At 38.0% G+C, this 19,753-nt stretch overlaps 2 protein-coding genes and 1 long non-coding RNA gene across 7 annotated transcripts; 1 reads left to right on the top strand and 2 right to left on the bottom strand.

The window, feature by feature from the left end:
- Window positions 1-4,725: 4,725 nt before the first annotated feature.
- On the bottom strand, window positions 4,726-5,940 carry LOC136268219 (uncharacterized). Its single transcript, XM_066063500.1, has one exon. It carries the CDS (start codon window positions 5,938-5,940, stop codon window positions 4,894-4,896), a length of 1,047 nt encoding a protein of 348 aa, XP_065919572.1. The 3' UTR covers window positions 4,726-4,893.
- A 4,718-nt stretch (window positions 5,941-10,658) lies between these two features.
- LOC136268218 (uncharacterized) lies at window positions 10,659-15,949 on the bottom strand. Of its 3 annotated transcripts, XM_066063499.1 has the most exons (18): window positions 15,932-15,949; window positions 14,306-14,369; window positions 14,213-14,258; window positions 14,128-14,160; window positions 13,963-14,070; window positions 13,858-13,908; window positions 13,226-13,805; window positions 12,988-13,177; window positions 12,894-12,929; window positions 12,770-12,838; window positions 12,652-12,717; window positions 12,557-12,610; window positions 12,439-12,504; window positions 12,321-12,386; window positions 12,195-12,266; window positions 12,076-12,141; window positions 11,576-12,019; window positions 10,659-11,520 (listed from the first exon to the last, which is right to left on the bottom strand). In XM_066063499.1, exons 2-18 carry the CDS (start codon window positions 14,351-14,353, stop codon window positions 10,738-10,740), a joined length of 2,778 nt encoding a protein of 925 aa, XP_065919571.1. In that variant the 5' UTR covers window positions 14,354-14,369; window positions 15,932-15,949; the 3' UTR covers window positions 10,659-10,737. The 3 variants fall into 3 exon arrangements, with proteins under 3 accessions (XP_065919571.1, XP_065919569.1, XP_065919568.1); XM_066063497.1 differs by lacking the exon at window positions 15,932-15,949 and having other exon boundaries at window positions 12,557-12,604; window positions 14,306-14,452; XM_066063496.1 differs by lacking the exon at window positions 15,932-15,949 and having other exon boundaries at window positions 14,306-14,452.
- On the top strand, window positions 10,821-19,257 carry LOC136268220 (uncharacterized). Of its 3 annotated transcripts, XR_010706926.1 has the most exons (9): window positions 10,821-12,229; window positions 12,290-12,401; window positions 12,450-12,512; window positions 12,568-12,730; window positions 14,308-14,379; window positions 14,977-15,147; window positions 15,470-15,616; window positions 15,671-16,404; window positions 19,111-19,257. It is a non-coding gene; the product is annotated as an uncharacterized lncRNA (long non-coding RNA). The 3 variants fall into 3 exon arrangements; XR_010706925.1 differs by lacking the exon at window positions 14,977-15,147 and having other exon boundaries at window positions 10,822-12,229; window positions 12,273-12,401; window positions 19,111-19,256; XR_010706924.1 differs by lacking the exon at window positions 14,977-15,147 and having other exon boundaries at window positions 10,823-12,229; window positions 19,111-19,255.
- The last annotated feature ends 496 nt before the right edge of the window (window positions 19,258-19,753 follow it).

Consider the following 19,753-nt stretch of genomic DNA (forward strand, 5'->3'; position numbering starts at 1 on the left):
CATTCAAGCCGAACACTTTAAAAGTTATTGTGTTGTAATGTGCATGATATGCATTGTATTGAAGGTCTCACACAATCTAGACTACATTTAACTTTCTAGATTGATAAATTAACCATACATGCCCAGCCTTTTGTACATAATGCTACATGTAATCTTTTTTTTTTAGTACAGAACAATTGATTCAGCAGACAATATTATAATGAGTGCTGTAAACATGAACATAGAATTGCTACATAGATTTTCTCAATTGTCTCCATTTGTCCAGAACATCTTTTCCAGTTTGATTCATTTTATGGTTCTTGGCAATCTCTCTACACACCATTAAACCTGGTGGACTATTGCTTAATGGCCCACTGTGAAAAAGGTGGGATATAAGATGGTATTTCCAGTGGCTTATTGAATACAAATAAGCCTTAATATAAATTCTGTATTATACTCATGTTATACTTTAGTATAATCCATACTATACTATTACATATATGGTTTCAGTTTATTTACCACATTACCTGAAATAGCTTATATCTAGTATAATGTCCACGCTATACCATCACATATATGGTTTCAGTATGTTTAACACAGTAACTAAAGCCTTACATGTGATTGTTAGTATAATACAGATTATATCAAGCTTTTTTGTATTCAATAAGCCACTGGAAATACCATCTTATATCCCTCATTTTTCACAGTGGCCATTCTTTAAGCAATGCTGCGATGTGTTGTGTAGACCATTTTCGTATTTCAGAAAGATTTTGTAGAGCTTGACGAGCCAGCAGTGAATCATTTGTGTTGCTAAACTGGTAATATTGCCTACTTGTTTCTGTACTGTGGCAAAGGTGTCTTGCTACTCTTCTTAAATCTGCATCATTCAGCTCCCTTGCAGCATCTGTAGCTACCAATATTCTGTAGTCTTTTGGCCTGGGAGGTTTTAAACGTCCCACAGATAGAGCCTCCTTCATCCTACGATACACTTGTGTATAAAGAGAGCCATTGGTTGTTAGGAAAAATCTGTTTGAATTAGAAAAGTCGAAAGTCCTTATCTTCTGCCAAACTTTGTTGTAATAGTCAACCAACAACTGTTCAGTGTCACAAGTCACTACTAGATGTGCAATCCCTTGAGGTCCAGTCTTATGGTGCAGGCAATTTATCACCACTTCATCACTGTCATGATCACATGGTTGGCATTGGTTGAATTCTACAATCCTCAAATTTGTAACAACCACTGTGAAAAAAAGAGGGATATAAGATGGTATTTCCAGTGGCTTATTGAATACAAAAAAGCTTGGTATAACCTGTATTATACTAACAATCCCACGTAAGGCTTTAGTTAATGTGTTAAACATACTGAAACCATATATGTGATGGTATAGTGTGGGAATTATATAAGATATAAGCTATTTCAAGTATTGTGGTAGTATAGTATGCATTATACTAAAGTATAAGATGAGTATAATATAGGATTTATATCAAGGCTTATTTGTATTCAATAAGCCACTGGAAATACCATATTATATCCCACCTTTTTCACAGTGAGCTCCAGACCTTTGTCCATTTCCATAGACTATGCATGCAACAGCATATGTAGTCAGAATTTTAGCAGCTGGTTTAACTAATCCTTCACTCAATACTGTTCTTGCTTCTTGCACTTTATGTTGAACCTGTGGATGCATAAAAATGATTTGATCAGCTGTTACCATGATCACTGTTTTACTCCATACCTTTTTTGTTGTCTGAAAATTCCTGTGGATCTAACACTAATGGTAATTGTTCAGTGACTGAGAGAATGCTGTTATCGCTGTTGTTATCGCTGTAAAGCAATTGCTTTGGACAGAGAAAGGCACCACTGTGTCAATAACTCTAGCAATCTACTTCCTTTAATAAATAGTTCCTTATTTGTCATCATAGAATCCTCAGCATAGATCACATACTTTATTGCCAGCTTCATGCGTCGTATTTTCTCTGATAAAGTGGTGGGTTTGTATCGCCTTTCAGGTAAGAGTTTTTGAAAAAACATTTCAAGATTTGATTTGTTAAATAATCAATCAATGTCACTATTAGATGTGGCTGGTGTTGCTTGAAAAAAGAGTTGGACATCACAGACAATAGCTTTTGAAGCATCTTTATTTCTGTTTCCTCCTGCAATATCCTCTAAATATCTTGAAAAGCCAGCAAAATTGAATTTATAATTTTGAAGCTGCACATTGTAGTCTTTCACCCCATGTATTAAGTCAACATTTGATGGATCTTTGCTTCCTATATCACTGTCAATACTAGAAGTATCACTATCTGCATCAGAAATACATTGATTGTCATCACTGTTTGATTCATCACTGCAAATGGAAGTGCTGTCATCACTTGACCATATGCTTGCTTGTATCCCAGTGCTTGCCTACATGATACAGTCACAAAGAGTGCACATCTATATATGATGACTATTCTTACTGTATCTGACATAATGTTCTAAGTGCTTGTGCTTGGACTAATGTTATTAGCATCATCTGTGCTGGCATCACTTTCACTTGAGTCATCATATATGGATTGTATTGCAGCTAGAGCACCCTGTGCATGTGAGAGTATGTATTACAATTGGCCAGAGAAACACTTAATGCTATACCGAATGTTGTACTATTTTGTTGTCTTGGCTAATTTGTGCATTGGACGAAGTAGAAGTATCACTTGAGCTGCATAAAGGTGATATTTTATGCATCTCTGTCATGGATATATCTCCAGATATGGTTGTTCCATTAACCTAGCTATATTATGATCATTATAATGTTTGATATTAGTGACTATTAATGCACATATCTATATACATGTGACATACTGTATGATAAGTAAACTGTATGTGTATTATATAATTATAATATAAAATATTATGCATGACTAGAAATTTATAGAATTTAACATAATATCGCAAACATCACTCTCTCACTTTTGAATCATTTTCACTTTGAATGCATGACCAGTTTTCGATCCTACTTTGTTTGCTGGCTTTCTGTGACAGCAAAAGGTTTTGATTAGGGACCCGCCGATTATGCTCATAATTTTACCTATTATGCTATGCTGCACTGCTCAAAAATTCACCTATTATGCTTAAATTAATGCTCAATATTTACCGATTATGCTCAATGTTCATGCCTTAGTTCATATGCTTTGCTACTAGTTTAACACTATATAGAAAAAAAAAATGAGTGGCTGGAACGCAAATAATAAATTCTTGCTGCATGCCTGCATGTAAGAGACAAGATCGATATACTCTAATAGAACATTCAGTTTGATGATTGTTCTATTAGAGTTACTGACTGCTCTATTAGAGTATATCTATCTTATTTTGCAATTGTCATTTTCCCAGCAAGAGTTTACACTATCGTACAAATATTTAACCTATTATGCTGGCATTATGCTCAATGCATTTAGGTACCTATTATGCTCAAAATTAGGGTTAGGTTTAGGGTTACCAAACAGAGAGCTCCCTGGTGCAGAGCACCAGGGGACTCACAACACAATGGTGACTCAGGCATGGACTGTGTGCGCATACCTAAGCTCAAAGTGTTGGGTCAGAGACCTGCCTGTCTCGAGGGCTACAGTTTAAATATATTAGTGGTTGGTTGTCTGCTGTGGTGCTTTGAGGTGTGTGAATGCAAGTTGATCAGTGTGTAAGTACAGGTTAGTGGGTGTGTAGTTATGTTAGGTTAGGGGAGCGTAAGTGCTGGGGTAATACGCGTGTTGGTGGATTAGGGACAGCGAAAGTAGTGTTAGAGTTAGGGTTAGGGTCTGGGCCCCGGACATGCGACCATTTAAAAAAAATCAAACCATTTGCGACCATTAAATACGTTACAGGTGACCATTGCGACCATTTAGAAAGTATTTGCGACCATTTTTGACCATTCCAAGGATACTTAGCCAGTTGCGACCATTAGCTTTTAATAGTGTGTCCTTGCATATAGGCTACATCTCAATATCTATTGTGAGTCAACTTAGATACAATCAATTTTTTTTGCTACATTTCTGAAATTACTTATCAGACTGATCATTATATATATATATATTAAGCATAGGTTTGCACTCATTAAATGTGCTAACCATTGTCTTGCATGTAACCATAGCTACTTTTTACTGTCTATTGTGAGTCAATTTTATGTACTGATCTAACAATTTCTGTGACATCCTAGCTACATGTCATGATAGTAGATGCCATTAGTAAATCAATTGCATGTCATTAATAATCTTTAAGGGTGAAGTGGATTCTACATGCCAAAGTATTGCATTCACTGTATGTGACTGGGCCTGTAAAAACAGGGTATGTGGGCACATATTTTTTCAAACTTCCTTGACTCATAGTTTTTATACCAATCTACTATGACAATTAAATTGTTATCACTTAGTAAGCTTTTAATTGGCTTTGTGGTGCAAGTTAAGACCAAATACACTTCTGGACACTTCTGTAACATACATTACACTTATATCCATTAAAAATAAATATTACATTTGAATCACCTAGCTATATGCTAATGATAGGTGTATGTTGTATTAGGGTATTGCATGAGCTTTTAAGAATATTCAAGCTGAACTCTTAAAAAGTTATTGTGTTGGAATGTGCATGATCACCATGACATATGTATTGTATTGAAGGGCTCTCACAATCTATACTATACATTTAGCTTTCTAGATTGATAAATTAACCATACATGCCCAGCGTTTTATACATTTTTTTGTTTGTTTGTTTGTTTGTTTTAGTACAGGACAATGGACATCTCATGTATAGAGTGGAAACTTGCAGACAGTATAATTAGCCCAACTTAAACAATTGTACTACTGCAAACAGCTCTCCAATTATAATAGTTTCAGCACACAATATTACATACAATGATTGCTGTGAACATGAATGTGGAATTGCTAAAGAGATTTTTGCAATTGTCTCCATTTGTCCAGAACATCCTTTCCAGTTCGATTCATTTTATAGTTCTTGGCAATCTCTCTACACACCATTAAACCTGGTGGACTATTGCTTAGTGGCCACTCTTTAAGCAACGCTGTGATGTGTTGTGTAGACCATTTTCGTCTTTCAGAAAGATTTTGTAGAGCTTGATGAGCCAGCAATGAATCATTTGTGTTGCTAAACTGGTAATATCGCCTACTTGTTTCTGTACTGTGGCAAAGGTGTTTTGCTACTCTTCTTAAATCTGCATCATTCAGCTCCCTTGCAGCATCTGTGGCTACCAAAATTCTGTAGTCTTTTGGCCTGGGAGGTTTTAAACGTCCTACAGATAGAGCCTCCTTCATTCTACGATACACTTGTGTATAAAGAGAGCCATTGGTTGTTAGGAAAAATCTGTTTGAATTAGAAAAGTTAAATGTCCTTATCTTCCGCCGAACTTTGTTGTAATAGTCAACCAACAACTGTTCAATATCACGAGTCACTACTAGATGTGCAATCCCCTGAGGTCCAGTCTTATGGTGCAGGCAATTTATCACCACTTTATCAGTGTCATGATCACATGGTTGGCGTTGGTTGAATTCTACAATCCTCAAATTTGTAACAACTCCAGACCTTTGTCCATTTCCATAGACTACGCATGCAGCAGCATATGCAGTCAGAATTTTAGCAGCTGGTTTATCAAATCCTTCACCCAATACTGTTCTTGCTTCTTGCACGTTATGTTGAACCTGTAGAAGTATAAAAATGATTTGATCAGTTGTAACCATGATCACTGTTTTACTCCATACCTTTCTATTTTCTAAGAATTCCTGTGGATCCAACACTAACGGTAATTGTTCAGTGATTGTGAGAGAATGCTGTTGTCGCTGTAATGCAATTGCTTTGGACAGAGAAAGGCACCACTGTGTCAATAACTCTAGCAATCTACTTCCTTTAATAAATAGCTCTTTATTTGTCATCATGGAATCCTCAGCATGGATCACATACTTTATTGCCAGCTTCATGCGTCATATTTTCTCTGATAAAGTGGTGGGTTTGTACTCCCTGTCAGATAAGAGTTTTTGAAAAAACATTTCAAGATTTGATTTATTGAATAATCGATCAATGTCACTGTTAGATGTGGCTGGTGTTGCCTGAAAAAACATTTGGACATCACGGACAATAGCTTTTGAAGCGTCTTTATTTCTGTTTCCTCCTGCAATACCCTCTAAATATCTTGCAAAGCCAGTAAAATTGAATTTATAATTTTGAAGCTGCACATTGCAGTCTTTCACTCCATGTATTAAGTCAAAGTTTGATGGACCTTTGCTTCCTATATCATTGTCAATGATGGAAATATCACCACCTGCATCAGAAGTAAATTGATGATTGTCATCACTGTTTGATTCATCACTGCAAATGGAAGTGCTGTCATCACTTGACCATATGCTTGTTTGTGTCCCAGTGCTTGCCTACATGATACAGTCACAAAGAGTACACATCTAAATACGATGACTATTCTTACTGTATCTGACATAATGCTCTCGGTGCTTGTGCTTGTGATCACAGGACTAATGTTATTAGCATCATCTGTGCTGGCATCACTTTCATTTGAGTCATCATATATGGATTGTATTGCAGCTAAAGCATCCTGTGCAGGTGAGAATATTACAATTGGCCAGAGAAACACTTAATACTATACCGAATATTGTACTATTCTTTTTTCTTGGCTACTTTGTGCATTGGATGATGTAGAAGTATCACTTGAGCTGCATAAAGGTGGTAATATTTTATGCGTCTCTGCCATGGATATATCTCCTTTTGGTCCATTAACCTACATTACCATCATAATGTATAATATCACTGACTAAATGCACATATCTATATGCATGTGACATACTGTATGATGTGTATACTGCATATGTATTATATAAAATATATTACGTGTGACCAGAAATTTAACATAATATCACACACATTACTCCCTCACTTTTTCACTTTCAACACATGACCATTTTTCAATGCTTCTACTTTGCCGTTTGCTGGCTTTATGTGACAGTGAAAGATTCTGATCTGTTAACAGTTTCAGCAAATGGCTTCCTCTAGTGTAGTAGTCTTTTCTGTTAGTTAGATCCATGATGTATTTAATAGCAAATTGTAGTCTCCATATTTGTTCAGTAATTGCTGCTGGTTTATAATATTTTTCTTCTCTGATGTACTCTAGGAATGCCTCCAGGTTGGATCTGGTTAGTAGTGTGTCTATCTTGCCAAAGCAGTCCTTGGATGATTGTGTTGTTACTTCATAAAAGCGGATCAGATCCAACACAATAGAATTTGCAGTTGCCTTATTCCTACTTACTCCAGCTGTGGTCAAAATGTATGCCATAAAACCTTTGAAATTAAAGTCATCAGACAGCGGTGGCTGGAGTTCTGAGAGAACTCTGTTTGTTTCCTGAATATATGTGGAATAATAATGATAGATGTTTATTGTAACAATTGATGTGCTTACTAAGAGAAAACTGTTACTGCTTGGCAGATGTGAGCTAACCTGTATAGAATTAAACATGTGGTATAACTATCAAATGTAGTTACATACGTTGAACATTACACAGCTATATAGCAATCATACCAATTTTTGCTGGCCTGTTTCACACTTGCTTGGCTGCTTGTCACACCTTTTAGAAGAAAAGTCTGGTTCTGAATCAGCCATATCTTTGTGGACATCATTATTTAGAGTAAAATTCATCAGTAGAGTCACTAAAGTACAAATTAAAGCTTTTAGTCTTATATGAATTCCCAATGATGCATAAAAAAAGTATTTTCTCTTGCAATATCCTGTTTTATGTAGGCAATTGTCAGGCTTGTTAAATGCCTGAATAGATTCACAGTATATTACACAAAGCTGGCTAAAATGAGTAGTTTTAGGAAACAATAACCCAATTCTAGGATGCACATACGAAGCGAGAACATCACTATTTCTACCTGTACTAGACGTGGTTTATGTTGCTGGAATCATGTCAACATATGCGCGTCACGCATGCTCTTGGTTACTAATTACGTCATTATATTTGACGTCACTGCGTGTGGTAGCCTGCTGGTGCCAGTACAGGTTTTAGATTTGACCATAGTTGAGCACAGCTCTTAGCAAAGCACCCTTAGGTATAGCTAGTCGGTTGGAAATTTCACGTATGTTTAACCGTTAAAATTAAAGCAACGTAAAATTATCAGCCGGTTAGAATCACGTGCCATGTAAAAACATAAAACGGCAGCCACGTGTAGCCCCAGCTGCTTACATTCAAAATGATAGTGGGCCTCTACGGTTGGAAGGACAAGTGAGTACGTAAATAGCATCAAGCACGCTTTTACTATTAGCAGCTTGCTGTATTATTATTGTAGCATACATGTGTGGCGATCTATCACCCTAAGAGGCGGTTTACTGCGTACGTACCCCAGTTTAGTTTTCTTAATGTACACAATATGCAAGTTATGTGCTACATAATGTAAAATACAAACCATAGGCTTAATAATTATTTTAAATTCAACATATATAGACTTAGTACATTGAGCTTGAGGTCTATCTATATATGTGCCTTAAGCTTCTGTCTGTGATTTTTGTCTTGATGCCACCTTTATATGTTGACATTTTCATCCCATACAGGTGTCCTCTTTTTACTGCTAGGTACTTCTACAAACTCTCCGTACTGCAGTGAAGAGTGCATTGATTTTGTACCCTATATACCTCTGTATTGGAAATGAACATAGATGTCAGTTTTAGTCACTGGTCCCTGTGACCATTTGTGACCGTTTTAGATAGCCAGGTTATATATTGACTGGAAGACGATTGTGAACCACCCTTTGCACACTAGATGTATTGAAAAATCCACAGAAAAATTTAAACAGCTCTACTGAGGTACAAACTGACATCCTTTGCTATTCAACATTGGACAGATTGGATTGGACGCTGGTCAACCCTGTGAACATCATCAATAAGGAGGGGCTGATCCAGGGGTGAGGGGGGGTTAAAGGGTGTCATGGAACCCCACCCCCCTTTTAAAAGAGCCTCTCTTACTCGAGACACTCTAATAGAACAGTCACAGTATTCTTAAGAGGAGCAACATAGCAGGCAACTATTGTCAGCAGGTGATGACCATTTTTTCTGGTCTTACACTTACAATTAGGCTGAAGTTGCAATTCCAGTGTGGAACCCCCTTTTAAAATGTCTGGATCTGCCCCTGAAAAGGTATGCTTTAAATGTTATAGAGTTCTAATTTACCATGCTATTACTTCCCTGAACCCTTGGTATATATGCGTATGCTGGAGCAGCAGTAGTAGTAATGAAGTAGGGACTCTGCGCTGTACATGTAAGTCAGATAACCATACACATGTAACACTACCCTTCAAATTGATGGTGGGCTTCTACGGTTGGAAGGACAAGTGAGTACGTAAATAACATCAAGCACGCTTTTAATATTAGCTGCTTGCTGTATTATGTGGCATACATGTGTGGCGATCTATCACCCTAAGAGGCGGTTTACTGCGTACGTACGCCAGTTTAGTTTTCTTAATGTACACAATATGCAAGTTATGTGCTACATAATGTAAAATACAAACCGTAGGCTTAATAATTATTTTAAATTCAGCATATATAGACTTAGTACATTGAGCTTGAGGTCTATCTATATATGTGCCTTAAGCTTCTGTCTGTGATTTTTGTCTTGATGCTGCCTTTATATGTCAACATTTTTCATCCCATACAGGTGTCCTTTTTTTACTGCTAAGTACTTCTACAACCTCTCCATACTGCAGTGAAGAGGGCATTGATTTTGTACCCTACCTCCGTATTGGAAATGAACGTAGATGTCAGTTTTAGTCACTGGTCCCTGTGACCATTTGTGACCGTTTTAGATAGCCAGGTTATATATTGACTGGAAGATGAAGTTGACTGGAAGACGGTTGGAAGGACAAGTGAGTACGTAAATAGCATCAAGCACGCTTTTAATATTAGCAGCTTGCTGTATTATCATTGTAGCATACATGTGTGGCGATCTATCACCCTAAGAGGCGGTTTACTGCGTACGTACGCCAGTTTAGTTTTCTTAATGTACACAATATGCAAGTTATGTGCTACATAATGTAAAATACAAACCATAGGCTTAATAATTATTTTAAATTCAGCATATATAGACTTAGTACATTGAGCTTGAGGTCTATCTATATATGTGCCTTAAGCTTCTGTCTGTGATTTTTGTCTTGATGCTGCCTTTATATGTCAACATTTTTCATCCCATACAGGTGTCCTTTTTTTACTGCTAAGTACTTCTACAACTTCTCCATACTGCATTGAAGAGGGCATTGATTTTGTACCCTACCTCTGTATTGGAAATAAACGTAGATGTCAGTTTTAGTCACTGGTCCCTGTGACCATTTGTGACCGTTTTAGATAGCCAGGTTATATTGACTGGAAGACGATTGTGGACCACCCTTTGGACACTGGACGTATTGAAAAATCTATAGAAACTTCACCCTTTACCCTCTTTATATGTTGACATTTCATCATTTGCTGTTCAACATTGGAGAAATTGGAGACTGGTCAACCCTGTGAACACCATCAACAAGGCAGGGGTGGGGTAAAAGGGTTTCATGGACCCCCCCTCCCAGTTAATCGCTTCCTGAATTAACTCATGACAGAATTCTGATATACCAGGCACACGCTGTCATGCAATGAGGTATCATGCACTTCATGTGGATATAATATTGTGTAAGTTTGAAACTGTCGCAATAATAAGTTACCACGTACTGTACAATGCACAGGTACATTCACATTAAATATATTCACTATTATGAAGCTGTTGCCATTTGGCTAAAATCTCTTTTGATGTTCTTGTGATATGATTTTCTTTAATGAAATTTCTTATATCTTTAATAGCTGGAGGGTCACCAGATAGAGGCCATCTAGATGTCAAAAGCTTTGCCTCATGCTGCTTCCACCGTCGCAGTGCAGATAGAGTGCGGATGTTTGCGTGTGCCTCTGTGGCATCAACATTGTTCATATATTCATAGTATGTCTCACTTGTCTGTGCACTGTGACTGAGGTGTTTTACTGTCTTGCGTCTCTTCATTTCATCTAGGTGACGTCTAGCCTCACTGGAAATCAGCACTCTGTATAAACCAGGCTGAGGTGGAGTCATAGACTTTGTCCCTAATGTGTTTTTGATTCGTCGATACACCTGATCATATTGTTCACCACTTCGAGTCAAGAAGAGGTAATGTTCACAATTGGCTGCAGGAGTAATCATCTGCCGTATGTTGTCATGGTAGTATTGTATCATGTCATCAACTTCCTCACTAATCACTAGATAAGCCAGCCCCTGTGACCCTGTCTTATGGTGTACACATGGAATAACCACCATATCTCCTGATTCTTCACTATAGCTCTCCTCGCGCATTTCAAATTCTGCGACGGTGAGGTTTGAAATAGCTCCTGACCTCTGCCCATTTCCATAAATGGTGGCTGCTGCTGCATATGCAGTTATTGTATCGATTTCTTCTTTGTTACAATGTCCACTGGAAGCATTCTCAAATGCCTTGCTTAGCTTAGCCTTTACCTACATATGTATATCACAATTTAATAACAATCGGAGAGTCGGCATATATTTATACCTCCTGGTCATTCAAAAATTCGTTCGGGTCTTGCAGATGTGGTAAAATCTCTCTCACTACTAGGCCACGTTCTTGTTTCTGTAGACTCACATCTTTGTTGAGCCCATGAACCCATTCCTCGATGGAATCGATGACCCTGTTTGCCTTGTAGTACAGCTGTGCATCATCAATACTGCGTTTAGCAAATTTTATTGCTAATTTAATTCTGTTCAGCTTCTCTTTCCGTGTGCTTGGCTTGAATTTCAGTTGCTTCGGGTCCTTCATTATTTCCATAAACCTTTCAAGCTCTGTTATGTTTAGAAGCTTCAAAATATCGCAATTGCTTCCTTCTGCTCTGCCGAGGTACAAGTTGACATCCCTTGTTATGGATTTTGCAGTAGTTGGATTTTTGCTGTATGACACCTTTAAATATGTTTGGAAGCCTTCATAGTCAAATTCTTTAGGCTGTTGTGGATGACGGTGTATAAAACTATGCAATCACAAAATGTACTTAATCTTACCAGGTTGTAATCATTGGATGATTTACTATGAGTAGCAGTCATCGTGCAAGGGGTGGCTGGTTGATCCTGTGAGCATCATCAATCAATTAGTGTTATACAGCTGTAGAGTTCAGCCTTACCATGCTGTTACTTTCCATAGACCTTTGGAATGCAGGTACTGGAGCAGCTGTAGCCATTGATTCGATGATACCCTACAGTACAACAATAATTACAGGTATACAAGCTCTAAAGGATGTCTAACCTACCACGCTGTTGGATTGAGGAACTTGAGGAGCAGTGGACAAGCCGGTAGTCTGTTTAACAATTTGAGTCTATTTACATAAGTTGTAAGTCAAATACTAATAAAAATGCTAACTTACGTACCATGTTGTTAGGTCGAGGAACTTGAGGAACAGTGGAGACTCCGGCACACTGTACAACCAGTTGTGTCTATTTATGTAAGTTGTAAGTCAAATACTAATAAAAATTCTAACTTACGTACCGTGTTGTTAGGTTGAGGAACTTTAGGAACAGTTGAGAAACTGGCACTCTGTGTCTATTTACATAAGTAAAATACTAATATAAATTCCAACTTACTGTGTTGTTAGATTGAAGAAGTTGAGGTGGTGATGCTTGAACAGCCATAGTCATTGATCCAGCAGGCTATGGTCATCATGTAAGTAACTTGACATGTATATATAAACATTTAGTTTACCATGTTGCTGCTGCATATGCTAGGTAATGTTGTTTGGGTAAGGGTACCTGGCATCATTGGTGTCCTAGCCTATATGTTATGGTAAATGTAATAAATACTGTATAAAATTGATGTATTGTAATACCCTTCGAATTGCCTGTTGAATTTTGACACCTGGAGGCTGGTACAAAAATAATAATTACTTGAAATAGTTACATAATTGAAAAGTAACTACTTACACGGTGTCCGTGCTGTCTTCCCAGTTTTAAATAATGGTGTCTCTCCTCGGTGGTTAAATTACTGTGTAGCTTCATAAGATGGTCCGCCAACTTTGAAACGTTTCTGGTGGTACAGCCTGGCACACGGCAGCTCATAATGGTTCGATTTGGCGGTGGTCGTTTCTTCTTCTTTTTCGCTGGAGATTGTGATCTACACAATTAGCAGTGCACAAACAGGTAGCAGCAGCAGCAGCATTACCTTGCTCTTGTTGAATATACCTTTTGAAGTGTTGTAGCTATTTTTGCTGCAGCTGTGCCAATCCATTCAAAATCTGGATGGCTTTTCAAGCCATAATCAAAGAATAATTCCTCTCCATAGGAAATGTCTTTCTTGGCTACAAACCCAATTTTTAGTTCAGCACGTGGAGGCTCTCCAATAAGAACTGGTGACATTTTGACTAGGTTATAGTTTCTTCTTGCATGGTTAATGTACCTCCCTGGATCATTGATAGATGCTGCTGCATCAAAAACATATGTAACATTGTCATATGTTGCATCTAAGCAGTAGCACCCAATATCTAGGGAGGCATTGCGTTGGTCCCCCCAATCCTCTCCATGTTTCTTACGTACCACACCCCCATACTCGCACACAAAGTCCCCAGCCTTGAAGGTCTTTGCAGCAAAGGCAGATCTTCCTCTGCCTGATACTTCCTCGACGATGACATTCTGGCGTGAGTACTGTTTCCCTTTCAATAGCCCCCATAAATATTTCTCTTTGGTAGTTGCCAGTGGATGGGGTGTGGTACTATTGTCCTGAAATCCTTCATTGGTACAGTTATCTAAGAATAAAATTTTCTATGAATTTCCTGTGATATTGCAAGTGTTACGTACCTAAGGTTTCAGTAGATTTGTTGGTATCTGTGTTGCCTAGTGAGCTTGAGGCTGTATGTATAAATTGTACAATACTGGTGAGTTCAACTTTCATTCGGAATATACCTCTGATGGTTGGTTGCACAGCTGAAACTGGCTTGCTCCGCTCACTCACTGTAGTAACTACTGGTGGTGTGCATTTGCACATAACATTGTTGTTGGAATTTGAAGTTTCTGATAGAATCAAAAAGACAAAGTATACACCCAAAAAAATGTCACACAATAACACACCTGTTGTTTGTATGGTTGGCTTTAATTTTGATTCTACAAATTAACTGTTAAATGTAATACATTCAACAATAGTTTTAATGCAGACCTGAAAAATAGTTCAATAGACTTGATTGCCTCTTGTTACCAATAGTCTACAAGAATGAAGGTGAAGTACGTCATAAATGTGTTTTTTTCTTACAGTTTGTGTATACTGCTGCGGCTCTGAAGCATTGGCTGGTGAGGTCATGTCCACTTGAGCAGACCTATGGAAATGTGAGTTGAGTACATAGCAAACCATATGTTGAACATTAAAAAAAAACTTTTGTATTGAAAAACCATTAGGTTAGTCGGGCCCAAGGTACAGACCTAATAAATGCTGGATTATATCTCAACAGCTCATCATCTGATCACCTTGTAAATTTAAATAACGCCACAAATTCTATGTTAGCGTCTAAGCTCATCACAAAGTAAGGAACACTCATATTTCACCATATTATTTTGTTGGCTAAATAGTGATTTTTATGTCAAATGATAGCCAAGCTACATTATGATTGCTTTGCCACTTGTTAGAAGGCACCTACGTAGCTTATTCCTGCCAACCTACTAACCCTGAGTTTGTCCCAAGACACAAAAGATTTAGCTAGTGGAAGTGGCTTTAGTAAACATTTTATTGTCTGGTGTTACTGGAGCAAATTATAGAGCTGTTATTTTATTTGTTTGCTGGCCTGTACCATATTTTGCAGAGATATACTCTCAGCAAAGTCCCATGCAACTTAACCGTTAAGAATGTGCACGATACTGCGCCATGAGTCCACAATACATGGGGCTATGCTGAGCATATCCTGATGTTCTTTGCTACTGCTTATGTAGTGAGGAGAAAACTCTTCAAACCAATCCTGCTGCTTCTTGTCATGAGATATACCAGCGCAATCCTATACTAGTAGGGGGGAAATGTTCCACGAATGAGACTGCAGTGAAGGATCCATGAAATAAAATCAGCAGCAGACCGACAATGTCTGCCTATATACTATACATTGACACGTAAGCAAACAAAACTGTATTACTTTAAAAATGAATTGTACTATCAGATTCTCCCTAGCCTGGTTGTTTGAAGAAGCCATACTGTTGTAAAAAAGCTAAACAATACTGTTGACATTAGATATTAGGGCATTTTAACTGAAGTTAGTGTTAATACATCTCCGTTACATTCATCATGTGATCACCCTGTATGTTTAAATAATGCACAAATTCTCCTTTTAAGCTCATCACGTAGTATCTTATTTTACCATAGTAAACATTTTGATGCTCATTTACTTACTATAAGTGTAGCAAATTATAAAGCTGCTGTTTTATTTGTTCACAGGTCTATACCATATTTGCACTGGGATGAGTCCCGCTGACGGATACGCTCAGCACATTGTGGACATATGTGCAGCTATTGTACCACCTTAGAAGCCAGTGTATAGCAACACACCAGCAACATCTGTCTGCATTACACATTTCATGATACGTAAGTAAACTGTATGATTCAAAAATCAATTGTGCCATTCAGTCCTCCCTATAGCCTGGTTGTCTGAAGAAGCCAGACTGTTACAGAAGCCAGACTGTTACTGTTGCGAACACTGGAGATACAATTTTTGCAGCATTATTATTTTTTAAATAGCTACCGTTAATTTTCTTGCAATTGCTTGTCATTAAAAATTGTGCTTTTTACAGTTACAGCCAGCGGCTAGATTAGCCTATTCCTATTACCGGTGAAACTGAGCAAATGAAAAGCTAATGGGAGCTAATCGTTGCAGGTGTGTGTGGCTACAATATCGCTTACCACAAATGTCAATGGCTTCTTGTCCACGCCTACGTAGCTATCAGAGTCTTGTACAACTGGCGCTGGTTAAGCTTTGAAGGTACTAGTACTACGTACAATCTGTCGTGAAACTTGCACGGCTATAGCGAGCAGCAGAGAGTATAAACAAGCAACTTCAACCTTTTGGCGTCCTAAAACTATATTACGCGGGTTACGTGCCCTGCCTCCCTCTAATTTTAACATGGCTATTCGCTGTGCTATTGGCTGGTTGTGACTTAATGTTGGCATTGTACATTGCAGAAAACAGGTTTTTTCTGTTACATGTAACTAGCGGCACCTAATTAAGCGGTTCGAAAAACCGCCCACAACAATTAAACTCCTGCGCTTTGGATTGGGAGGCGCCCCATTAATTAATTAATCATTATGTAGTGATCACCCTTCGAGTTTGACGTTGGGAATCATGCTAATACAGGACATTGATGAGTCAGCTTGAGGTATAGTTTGTTAGTTATAGAAAAAATGATGATAAAATAATTTTAAAAAGTAAAATACTAAACGCTCTTTTGAAGTATTAACCAAATACTAGCAGGAGCTCATCGGCACTGCTTACAGCGTTCATATGTGCTCCTGCTAGTGACCTTATGTGCAACTGCATGAGGTGGTTATTCTCAAGGTGGATAGCTAGCATGGTGCCACAATAACTGGTGTTGGTGTATGCATAGCAGGGGCGGATCCAGAGTTTCGAAAGAGGGGGGGCACCTTTCTGAAAAACAGTTGAACACCAAAAAAACTTGCTGAAAACCAGTTGAAGACCAAAAAAAAAAAAAAAAAAAAAAAAAAAGGTCACAACAATAATAGCTAGTTATCCTTACCTACTATATCACGTCTGTTATGTAAAATAAAATCCTATTTGTAGCTTCATAGGTAAGCTACACTGCCTCATGAACATTGTGACTGCTTTATTAGAGTAATTGACTGCTCTATTAGAGTATATCGATCTTGTATGCAATTTCTTGAGGGGGGGGGGGCATTTACCCCAAATGCCCCATCCTGGATCCGCCACTGCATAGCCTGTACCGGCTCCTATGTTCCTATGTCATACAAAACCGGCAATTAATGCAGGCTGGAGTGGGGGGGTCATAAAGTCTTCTGTGAGCTCAAATTTTACATGCTGGTGAGCTTTTAAGTGTCCATTAGCAGAAGAGGCCATGGATATTGGCAGTGGCATTGATGATATGTATAAATTGTTGATGAAGCTAGCTAACCTCACAAATGTTGGTATATGTGTATAGTTAACCATAACGTTCGTTAGGGTTACCCTAACCCTAAGGGTTAGGGTTAGGGTTAGGGTTAAGGTTAGGGTTAGTGTTAGTGGTTGGATTGGGTTCAGCTCCAGAAGAAGCTGGGACCAATCCTGCACCATCCGTCCTGGCGTTTGTTGCCTGTTCTCCAAGGTTTGAGACATTAGATTCTATAGGTTGGCTTTGAGGGGTCACTGGCAACTGCCTTCCACTCCTTAAGATGGTTGGTGGTGGTTGTGTGGCCATTACTAAGTAGATTGATTACAATTATATAATTTAGAAACAAAAAAAAAGGGGGGGAGTACAAACACACAAGTACACAAGACACATACACAACTACAATTAATGTTATACAAGCAGTAAAAACAAAAAAGTTACGTATACAGTTCCAATTCAGCGGTCAAAAGAAGGACCGGTTTCGACAAGGAGTCTTCATCAGCTTCTTTATTAATAGAATGATTCATATTGCATTAGTTGTTGTTCTTATAGTTGAGGAGTTGTCATGAGGTCAGGGTCAGTTTGTTGTTTTTTATTTTTTATTTTTATTTAACACGTTCAGTCCAAAGGGTACTTTAGTTTTCATCAATTGAATATATTCCATTTCTTTAGCTTTTCTGACTCTCATATCCTTTACCTGGTCTATGATGGTAATTGTAAATATTTCAAAGGTTGCATTGTGTTTCTTCAGATGGTCATAGATAGGTCTATCCACTGCGGTTTTCTGTGTGTTCCTGTGTCTTTTCATCCTTGCTCTTACACTGGTACCGGTTTCTCCGATATATTGTTTCCCACACTTTGTACAGTCCAATAAGTAGATTGCCCCTGTGGTATCACATGAGTAGATAGTCTCTATTGGGTATCTGATCTTAGTTTGGTGGCTGTAAAAGTAGCTCCTAGGTGCAAGTTGTTTACACATTCCACATTGTCTATGTCTACATTCGATATTCTTAGCTGGCCATAAGATTTTTGGAAAACTAGGAGGTTGATGAGTGTTGGTATCTGTTTCGATTGTCCCTTCTAACTTAGCCTTGGTAATTCGACGTCCTATGTTAGTTCCCAAGGTATATGCTACTCTTGGTGTTCTAGGTAAGAGTATTTTTCTGGTGTTCTCGTCATTAGCAAAAATTCCCCAGTTTTCTTCCAATACTTTCTTCATTGGTAAATTTCTATCAAAGTCACAGACCATAGTTACAAATTCTCTTTCACTTGCCTGTCTATCCCCTTGCAGTTTCTCATCTCTGGATTCAAAGGGGATGATATTCTTGTCCACAACTTTCTTAGGAAATTGTCTATCCTTGAATTTAGTTTTTAGCATATCCATGGTGGCTTCATAACCTTCTTTCTTACTACTGTTTCTGAGTATTCTTGTATTTTCCCCGGTAACAATTGCTCCATAAATTGATTGGGGGTGGTATGAGTCGCTCCTGATGTATGAGAATGTGTTTGTCTTCTTAAAATGTGGAGTCACGAAAGCTCTTCCCTCTTCTATATGAACATTAACATCTAAATATGGTAAGGTAGTAGGGGATGTTTCGAAAGTAAATTTAATTGATGGATGTACTTGGTTTAGATGTTCCTTGAATGTATTGAATTCTTCCAAAGTGGCTGACCATATTAAAATTATATCATCAAGGTATCTTCTGTAATAGGTTGGTTGTACAGGGTAGTTAAAGATGTGTTCCATTTCCAAGTTGGTCATGTACAAATTTGCATAGTTTGGGGCCATCTTAGTTCCCATGGCAACTCCTCTAATCTGTAAGAAAAATAGATCTGCAAAATTAAAGCAATTATATTTCAATACAAAAAGTAGGACATTCCTAATAAAACATGTGGGGGGGTAAGTGGGGTCATTATAATTATCAATAAAGGTTAAAATTACATCAATTGAATGCTCTATAGGTATACTTGGATACAGGGAGGATACGTCTGCTGTCACCAGGAGGCTGTTTAGTGGAATATGGAGTTGTTCCAGTTCTTTGATGACTTGTGTAGTGTTTTTTAAAATGTGTTTGTATTGTTCCACAATTGGTTACAACAGGATGTCAATAAGTGCAGAGAGTTTACAGGTGGGGCTGTTAATGTTAGAGACAATGGGGCGAACGGAAATTGGGTCCTTGTGTAGCTTCTTTAAGAAATAAATGAGTGGGGTCCTGGGTTCATCGTCTGTACTAAGGAAGTTGAATAAATCTAAGTTGATAATGCCCCTGTCTAGGCTGTGTTTAAGAAACTTACAAATTACTTTATGTAGTTCCTGGTTGATGTCTGTCTCAAGTCTCTGGTAAACTTGTTCATTATTCAGGTGGTTCATTGCATCCTCAATGTATCTCTCTCTGGTTTCCACAGTTATTTTGTCTCCCTTATCACTTTTACGAATTACAATATCTTTGCGTTTCTGAAGTAAATTTAGGGTCGTTCTCTGTTGTTTAGTAAAGTTGTCCCTTTCCTCTCTCCGTTCATTGAATTCTTCTTTAGGGTTAGGGTTAGGGTTAGGGTTAGGGTTAGGGGTTAGGGGTTAGGGTTAGGGTTAGGGGTTAGGGTTAGG

Source organism: Dysidea avara, chromosome 10 (genome assembly GCF_963678975.1).
Source record: "Dysidea avara chromosome 10, odDysAvar1.4, whole genome shotgun sequence".
Lineage (NCBI taxonomy): Eukaryota > Metazoa > Porifera > Demospongiae > Dictyoceratida > Dysideidae > Dysidea > Dysidea avara.